General features: G+C 36.5%; 2 protein-coding genes across 4 annotated transcripts in view; both read right to left on the bottom strand.

Annotated features, from left to right (window-relative positions):
* The window catches only part of LOC137645596 (APOBEC1 complementation factor-like), a 37,297-nt gene extending 35,260 nt beyond the window's left edge, over nucleotides 1-2,037 (bottom strand). Inside the window, exon 1 of one of the 3 annotated variants that reach the window (XM_068378397.1) lies at nucleotides 1,196-2,037. In XM_068378397.1, coding sequence (XP_068234498.1) covers nucleotides 1,196-1,924 — 729 coding nt within the window. In that variant the 5' untranslated portion in view covers nucleotides 1,925-2,037. The remainder of the gene's footprint in view (nucleotides 1-1,195) is intronic. The other 2 variants (XM_068378396.1, XM_068378395.1) reach the window with 2 other exon arrangements.
* A 4,489-nt stretch (nucleotides 2,038-6,526) lies between these two features.
* Nucleotides 6,527-7,213, bottom strand: LOC137644767 (RNA-binding protein 47-like). Its single transcript, XM_068377664.1, has one exon. It carries the CDS (start codon nucleotides 7,211-7,213, stop codon nucleotides 6,527-6,529), a length of 687 nt encoding a protein of 228 aa, XP_068233765.1.
* Nucleotides 7,214-10,000: the final 2,787 nt, after the last annotated feature.

Below are 10,000 nucleotides of genomic sequence, written 5' to 3'. Positions count from 1 at the left end.
AATTCACTGAGAGAAATGCGTTATTTTATACAATTCACTGAGAGAAAGGCGTTGTTTTATACAATTCACTAAGAGAGAGACGTTATTTTATAGAATTCACTATGAGAGAGGCATTATTTTATAGAATTCACTAAGAGAGAGGCATTATTTTATAGAATTCACTATGAGAGAGGCATTATTTTACAGAATTCACTATGAGAGAGGCATTATTTTATAGAATTCACAGAGAGAAAGGCGTGGTTTTATACAATTCACTAAGAGAAAAGTGTTATTTTCAACGTATCTGTATTCAACAAAAACTATTAAAATATCATGAATAGGTTTATCAAAATACAATGAATTAATTAAACCTATGGGTATTGAATCAGTAAATATCTATGGACGAAAATACAGAAATAAAAACATTAGTAGTTAACCAGCGTAGTCTAATAAACGAACATTTGACAGTCAAAACTTGGATTTTCTGAAGAAAAAATAACAATAAACCCGCATTTTTTAACATTATCGGCATTTTTAGAGACTCTTCAACTCATAAAAGAACTATCCATTTGATAACGTTAGTTACATTCTATGACAATTCGTATGATGACTTTGGATAAGTATTTAAGTAGTCAGTGTTGAAATAGATCAAATTAAATTTATAAACAATTATTGTGTCTGAGTGGAAACGATGTCTAATGCTAGTTTCTTTGACAGAAACCCTTCAAGTGATTCCAGCAATTGGATACATTTTTGTTACAGAAATGAAATTGAACAAACTGTATATGAAGTTAGGCCGTATTATCAACGTTATCACTTCTTACACGTTTTAATTTAGAACTTTTAACAGAGGGGTTAGTCTTTTGTTTTATTGATATTTTTCATTCGCTTTTGCGCGAATGCACACACACATATACACACACAACACACACTATACATATATATATATATATATATATATATATATATATATATATATATATATATATATATATATATATATATATATATATGAAACTCGTGTCGGCACCAAATGATAAATTCGATATTGTCTAATCATTAACCCAAGGTACCATACACACACAAATACATATATATATATATATATATATATATATATATATATATATATATATATATATATATATATATGCATATATATATATATATATATATATATATATGTATGTAAACAAATATATAAACATATACTTACCTTGGCCATTGTGTCGTTGTCAACTGTGAGTTCAGGTTCAGCCCAATCTACTTTAACCTCGTTCGTGCCCCAGAGGAGAATACGCCCACTGAAGAGCCTCCGCCGGGCCATAGCCGCTGCTTTGTGGCTCTCGTACTCGACGAAGGCGTAGCCACGATTCTTCGAGCGATCGTTGACGCAAGGATACAGGATGATCTTCATGACGCCCTCCGTAATGCGCTTCATCTCCTCCAGGACTTCGCCCCGAGACCTGTTCTTCGGGATGCCCCCGACAAACAAGCGGTTGTTGTCGACGCTTCGCATGACGCCGAGGTAACGGTTCGGTCGAATCTCGTAGTTGTTCAGTGTCCTCAAGGCCGTCTCGGCCTCTAGGATGTTCGAGTATTGGACGAAGCCGTAGCCTCTGTTTGTTCCAGGGGATTCCATCATGATTCGCACCTCGTAAATCTTCCCGGCCTTTTCCATCACCGGCACCAACTCGTCCTCGAAAAGGTCTCGGGGGATCTTGCCAATGAACACCTCGCATCCTTTGGGTGGGGCGGGGCCCTCCCAGCCGGGAGGGGGTCCGTATCGTCTCTGGCTATTCTCCTGATAGACAGGGTACCCGGTGCGACGCTGCAGTTCTAGTATGGCTTCCGAAAGCCTTTGGAACGTGGTTGCTGCCATCAGGTCGCCAGCATCTTGGTTGCTGCTGGACGTACCTGAGTTATTTTCGGATCCGCTCGTCATGGTCGCACTCGGGTAAGTAATGTCACCACCGGTGTTGACGGTATGCCGAGGCTGAGTAATCTTATCGAGGGACGATAAGGGCTCGCAACCCCTGGCCGTCTCTTCCGCTTCCTGTTGTAAGGGCGGTAATCGTTTGAAACGTATTTCTTTCACTTGCGATTAACGTTAGTATCACCTGATAACGGTTCTTTTTTATCGAAACACTTCTAATTTTTGTGAACGTCAAGTGGTCTGTGTTGAACTCCATGCCACGCCCACATATCCTCCCCTCACGAACGCCCCAAATAATACGGCCGACGAGATTAACTTAGAACTATCATCTCTTGGCAAAAGGGCCAGACAATCAAACGAACGATCATCTCTGGTAACGGAACTCAACCAAGTCAGTGCACCTAGCGATGTCAACATTCGAAAAATAATTTTCGGGGCAAGAACCAATGCACGTTGGTAACGTGGAATATTGCCATGAAATTTGGTGAGCATAATGAAGAACACTAACCCTTATATGTCAGGATGCCAGAATACCTCAAATTAATCAATCAATAATGGAGAACACTAAATATCTGTAACTCTGTATTGTTTTTAAAACACAAATTGAACTAGACAAATGACACATTTCATAAATGAACTATAAAGATTGTTAAAGGCGAAAACCCAGAACTTGTTGAAGGGCAATGACACACGTAGTCTGGTGTAGTCTGGCAACCGTCTTACCAGCAACACGTCCACTGACCCTGGTCGATTTCTACGAAAGTAGGGACACTGCAGGCATGGTTAGGAAAAAAAAATCATTTTGGGCGTCTATGGCCTGGCCAATCACTCAAGTTATGAGTCAAGTACCCAATAGCTAGCTAATCGCCAGTTCAGGTTGATACCAGGCTGGAGAAATGCGTTGTTCCTGCAGTCTCTTCTAAAAAAGACTTGACGGAAACGTGAAAACTGAATCCCTCAGAGATCACCTCCTTTAAGTGGATAAATATCTCTGTTGTACAGAACTGGGCTTGCACTTGAAAGGCTCGTTGTTAGATTCCAACTTACCTTATAGTACTCTATCCAGCTGTGATAGGTAATGGCGTAAGACAAAGTCGAGAATGGGACACCGGAGATTCATTATCATTCCTAGAGAACTGTTGAGAATATATATATATATATATATATATATATATATATATACTGTATATATATATATATATATATATATACATATATATACATATGTATATATACTGTATATATATATGTATATATATATGTATATATATACTGTATATATATATATATATATATATATATATATATATATACATATATATATATATATATATGCAGTATATATATATATATATGTATATGTATATATATATATATATAGATAGATAGATAGATAGATAGATAGATAGATATATTCATATATATATATATATATATATATATATATATGTTTATAAATATATATTTATGTTTATGAATATATATTTTTGTTTATAAATATATATATATATATATATATATATATATATATATATATATATATATATATATATACAACGTGGTCAGCACATCCATGTACTGCTTGTCAGAACAGAACAACAGTGAGATTATGCTTACTTGAGAGCGAAGCCATTTGAGGGACGTGATATGAATTATAGGTAATTAGGATACTTTAATAGTGACCTACTTGCCACAGCAGAGGAGCTGTGAGATTTTGTTTATTTGCGAGCGAAGCGAGCTGCAGCCGAGCAAAACTCATGAGCGGGATGCGAAATCAGGATGCTTGTGATCGAAGCACGTTAAAGATTTAGAAAACGGTGCTCCTAACCTAACCTAACCTAAGAGAGAGGGACCTCTGCTACAGTCAAACCATAGTTTTTTTACTCTGATATTAATGATTGAAAAAAAATATATTCTGTTAGTTTTTTTTTTTTTTTTTTTTTTTTTTTTCCCGTACATTCTTAGTTTTAATTTCAATCCACCCAAAACCCTGATTCCCACCATAGTTTTCCCCATTACTGTTGAGATATGTTGGATGGTGATAATCAGAAAACGATAGTTTTCCGGAAGATAACAATATCAGAACAAATATAACAAGAACACTAACAGACTTTTTTTCCATGCAAAATTAAAAATGGCTGGGTGGAGTCTACCGAAATTTTACCAAATTGGGAGTTTAAAAGAAGGAAAATTGTTTGTCTTCCCCTATGAAATTTGACTCCATAGATAGATATATAGATAGATAGATAGATAGATGTTAATTTTTTTATCACAGCTACAAAGTTTTACCATATATACAATAGATAACGTACAACAAAATGCCCACAAAGTTACCCGATTATAATTATTCTTTATCAAAAAGCTATAGTCCACACAATAACAATATATAAAAGAACACAGACAAAATATACAAATAAGAGAACAAAAAGAAGACATGAATAGGAAAGAAAATGATTATAATTCTTGAGATTTTAGGATAAATATTGTCCAAAAAATAAAATGAGAAAAAAATGAACAAACCATAGGGGCTATTATAAGGCATTTTAACACAGGGTTTACTTACATTATAACAAAAAGGTTGCTCTATATTTTCCACTTTCCCTAACCATTCCTTATCAATCCTTCTTTCATCTTGCTTATTTTCTTAATTCAATCCCCATCAATCATCTTCTCTATTATTATTATTATTATTATTATTATTATTATTATTACTTGCTAAGCTACAACCCTATTTGGAAAAGCAGGATGCTATAAGCCCAGGGACCCCAACAGGGAAAATACCCCAATGAGGAAAGGGAACAAGGAAAAATAACATATTTTAAGAACATAAAAAAAACAGAAATAAATATTTCCTATATAAACTATAAAAACTTTAACTAAACAAGAGGAAAGAAATAAGATAGAATAGTGTTCCCGAGTGTACCCTCTATTATAATAAGTTTCCTCTATTGCCTTTACACTAATTCTAAGGATCAACTAATAATATCCCTCAGACCATAAAAACACTTCCAACGCCAGATGTACAGTTGGACACCGAAATTCCTGGTACACCTCGCTCCAAAGAAGTTCACTCAGCCACGCCTTACTGCACGGCGAATAACCAAAGTGATAGTGTAGGGAGAGAATGCAAAGGTGGTGGGCGGGGCTACACACAAGATCTCGCAGCAGCATAAGGGTGTGAAAGGGTACACATATTGAGAGAGCTCTGTGTCCAACACTTGAAAATTTGCCGTAAAAAACGGATATATTGACGTTAAGGAGTGATATTACAGCAACCAACCCGTAAAAGATAATAAAAAAAGCAGGGTAAAATTACGGTCGCCTGTATTTTGCTGAAATACGGCTGAGAACAGTATATTTTCAGGGAATTTCCGATTAAAATTACGGTTTTTTGAACAGTGAACTGTACATTAAACAACTTGGTTCGGTAATTGATCTAATTTTCATCACTGTATCGAAGCGTCTCCCTCGTAATTACATTAATTTTCTGTTGACATCCATTCGTCAACATCCTAATTGTTTGAGGGTACACTCGGGCACACTGTTATATTTGTCTCTCTTCCTCTTGTTTTTCTTTTTTTTCTTAGAGTTTATACACGAAAGATCTATTCTAATGTTTTTACTGTTCATGAAATATTTTAGTTGTTCATTACTTCTCTTAAAGTTTATCTATTTCTTTATTTCCTCTCCTTACTGGGCTATTTTCCCTGCTGGACCCTTTGGGCTTATAGCATCCTCCTTTTCCAACTAGAGTTGTAGCTTAGCTAATAATAATAATAATAATAATAATAATAATAACAATGCACTAGAAGAGTTGGAAGACCCAGGCCTACATGGCTGAGGACTATGAAGCGCGAAGTAAATGATGAATGGAGAAGTATTCAATTAAAAGCTCAAGATAGAGACGACTGGCAAAATCTAACCGAGGCCCTTTGCGTCAGTAGGCATAGGAGATGATGATGATGGTATATATATATATATATATATATATATATATATATATATGTGTGTGTGTGTGTGTGTGTGTGTGTGTGTATCTATATCTATATAGATATAGATATATATATATATATATATATATATATATATATATATATATATATATATATATATACATACATATAAACATGCTCAACATAATTACGTAACCTCTTATGATTTTGCATAAATATACATAGTACTTCAGTGTATGTACATAAATACGGTTCGAGAGAGAGAGAGAGAGAGAGAGAGAGAGAGAGAGAGAGAGAGAGAGAGAGAGAGAGAGAGAGAGAGAGAGAGTAAATGATTGATTGTGAGTTATCTGGCATCCTGACATAAAATGATGTATTGCAAATTATAGCTTAACATATTTAGATGAATAGTAAAAGTTGTAATTGTGAATATACATGGGGGTATGTTAATTACAAAATGTATTCATGTAAATATATTATGATGTATATACAATATTATAACCTGTAAGAATTGTGAATGTATATTATTGTTATTATTACTACTTGCTAAACTACAACCCTAGTTGGAAAAGCAGGATGCTATAAGCCCAAGGTATCCATCAGTCAGAGAAGTAATGCATTTTCAACTCAGGCAATATGAAAAGACAGAAAAAAAAAGTTACATTACCTGGGCCATATGCGAGTTCAAGTCATGTTCTTCAGGGGCAGCCCAATCGATGGTGACTTGAACGTTACCCCAAAATATGGGTTTATCGGCAAGCAGCCGCCTCCTGGCCATAGCTGCATCGCGATGGGTCCTATATTCGATCAAAGCGAACCCTCTGTTCTTCTGTCGATCGTCAAGTTGTAAAAACATGATGATTCGCTCGACGTTTTCCGTCAGACGACTAGCCTCCCTGAACAGTTCTTCGCGGGTCTTCTCTTTGGGAATGTTCCCCAAGAACAGCCTCCGATTGTCGAGGCTCGGCGTCACACCAATGAAGTTCCGCGGACGGATCTCGAAGCGGTCCAGTTCTTTCACTGCCTTCATGGCGAAATGGGGGTTCTTGAATGTCACGAAAGCGTACCCTCGATTCGTCCCCGTAAAATCCAGCATGAGTCTCAGTTTATAGATGGGACCAACGCGCTCCATGACGGGCAAGAGTTCGTCTTCATACAAGTCTCTGGGAAGGTTACCGACGAAGATTTCACTACCTCTTGGAGGTACGGAATCTACCCAGTTAGGCGGAGGCCCATAGATTCGTTGGCCATGGATTTGCACAATTGGACTGTAGCCCATACTCTCCAGTTTGACGATGGCCATATTACACTTCCTCCACTGCGAACGGATGCTATCATGCTCCATCTTGTCCAGTCGCTCACCAGCACTACAGTTCGACTGAGATGGCGGAGGAGGACATCTGGGGGAAATGTCTGCAGGATGCCACACGTCTCGATAACTCCAATACCCTGATGCTGGATATGAACTACTTTACAATTACTCTAAATAACTCAGTTAATTAGTGTGGGAAGTAGTTTCTACACTTTGGGAAATCGGTTTTACTCACGCACACTTAAAGGGAAAAATATCACTTTAGAAAATATTTCACTTAAACGTGAGACCTTCTCAGATGCTGAGAAAACGAGGAAATTAAAACCTTCATCAGTATTCCTATAGGCGAGGATTGGTCCAGATACCAGAAAGTCTGGTTTATTTATTTCTTCGTTAAAAATAAAAACGGGATCCACAAAATTGGCACTGTTTCCAAAGAAAGAATCAAATAACCGTTGATCAAATTCTTTATTTTGTCTCGCTCTTTTACTAAATCGTTTTACTCCCCGAATGACGAATGACGCACTTCAAGAAATATGAGACTCTTGGTGACGGCAACAGTCGTTGTTGTAAGGAGGCACGTGATCACAGTAGAGAGGAAAAAGGGTTTGTACAGGTGCATGTAAACAAAGGGTCTAAAGTGGTATGACAAGCGTCAGAGTTTACATAATCTAATTACGGGACTTGTGCGATCGGACATAACAATCATCTCGAACATGATCTCTTACTTCTTTTTAAATAGGCCAGACAAATGAATGGGAACAATATATTGAGAATTTAATTATGTCAAGGTTTGATTTACCAATGCCTAACAGTGACAATGATTCTGCTTCTGAGTGATTATGATAACTATTATAAGAACTTGTTGTTGATCTTGGTGCCAAGAAGAATAACATCATCATCATCATTATCATCATCATCATTATCATTATCATCTCCTCCTAAACCTATTGAGACAAAGGGCCTCGGTTAGATTTCGCCAGTTGTCTCTATCTCGAGCTTTCTATTCAATACCTATCCATTCATCATTGACTTCACGCTTCATAGTCCTCAGCCATGTAGGTCTGAGTTTTCCAACTCTTTTTGGTGCCTTGTAGGGCCCAGTTAAACGATTGGTGAACTAATCAATCTTAGGGAACACCAACATATTCAATGATTTTATTATTTTGGTACAGCACAAAAATAGAATTAATGAAAATATACATTTACAGTACTGATAAGTCGACTTGTGTTCGATATACTTTCCCTTTATCGGTTTATTTGTAAGGATATCTAAATAATCATCTTTTCATTGCATGGATTTTCTCTTTTGAGTTTAGTTTTGCTCGTTTGCATCTGATGAAATCGTTTGTGGATGGTAGATTTGCTCTATAGTCTTGGGGGATTAGAAATATGTTATTCACTAACAATACAATCTAGCAGAAATATGTCATTCACTAACTAGCAACACAATCTATCAGAAATATACTATTCATTAACTAACAATACAAGCTGTAAGAAATGTGTTTTTCACTAACTAACAATACAAGCTAGTAGAAATATATCATTCGTTAACTAACAATATAAGTTATAAGAACTATGTTATTCACTGGCTAACAATCGGACAGCCAGCATTACACAAAATCATGAGTAGTCTTTTAATTTAAACTAGAGGAACTTTATGAATGGTCTCTCTCTCTCTCTCTCTCTCTCTCTCTCTCTCTCTCTCTCTCTCTCTCTCTCTCTCTCTCTCTCTCTCTCTCTCAAGAATTGTAAGAAGATTTCTATAGAAACACATTAGATAATCGTAGAAAGTACAAAGATAGCTTTCGGTAGCTAAATATATGATGATTCGATTCTCTCTCTCTCTCTCTCTCTCTCTCTCTCTCTCTCTCTCTCTCTCTCTCTCTCTCTAGAATTTTAAGAGGATTTCTATAGAAACACATTAGATAATCGTAGAAAGTACAATGATAGCTTTTGGTAGCTAAATATATGATGATTCGACACATACTCTCTCTCTCTCTCTCTCTCTCTCTCTCTCTCTCTCTCTCTCTCTCTCTCTCTCTCTCTCTCTCTCTCTCTCTCTCTTTATCATTTTCCACTATTTATCACACTATCAAACCTTTCCCCCATAACGACTCAATAATATAAATACTTCACCTCTACCCATGTCAAATGCAGAGCCTGTAATTGTCGTGAGCGAAACCTAGAGCAAGTCTCTTCCTCTGTGTGAAAGAGGGAAGAAATACTGGGTTGAAGGAGAGAGAGAGAGAGAGAGAGAGAGAGAGAGAGAGAGAGAGAGAGAGAGAGAGAGAGAGAGAGAGAAATTGAAGTTGGGAATTGTGAAGGCTAGAAGAATATATAAGAGGGGTAGACCCCCAGGTTTGTGAAGAGTTGGAAAAGCGGAGCTGGTCGCTTTTGAAGCCTTATGGTATTCATTAGAGAAAATTGAATTATAGAAAAAATCTTTCGTATAGATCAAGGAAAAAGGGAAAATGATACAAAGGAAAATGATTTCAAGAAACTCAATAGAAACTAGAAAAACACATTAAGACTGCAAACCTCAGCTTAGTTCTCGAGGTTAGGTTTCATTCGGTCGACCTTTTTGCTCAACTTTGACCTTGACCTTTGTCTTAGGACTATCAAAATTAAATCACTTCCTCTTCTCAACAGAACAATTAATCCCTGAAAGTTTCACTACTCTATGAGTATATCGTCAAAAATAAACTTCCATTGGATGCATAATTGTCCTTCACCTAAGGGGTTACCTACTGCACTGTAATTGTTCAGTGGCTACTTTCCTCTTGGTAAGGGTAGACAAGACTCTATAGCTATGGTAGG

Source organism: Palaemon carinicauda, chromosome 8 (genome assembly GCF_036898095.1).
Source record: "Palaemon carinicauda isolate YSFRI2023 chromosome 8, ASM3689809v2, whole genome shotgun sequence".
NCBI lineage: Eukaryota > Metazoa > Arthropoda > Malacostraca > Decapoda > Palaemonidae > Palaemon > Palaemon carinicauda.
The sequence above is the reverse complement of the archived record's forward strand: the minus strand, read 5'-3'. Positions and strand labels throughout refer to the sequence as shown.

Excerpts from the sequence above, each read along its gene's own strand:
- LOC137644767 (XM_068377664.1), bottom strand. The coding sequence starts at position 7,213 with ATGGAGCATGATAGCATCCGTTCGCAGTGGAGGAAGTGTAATATGGCC.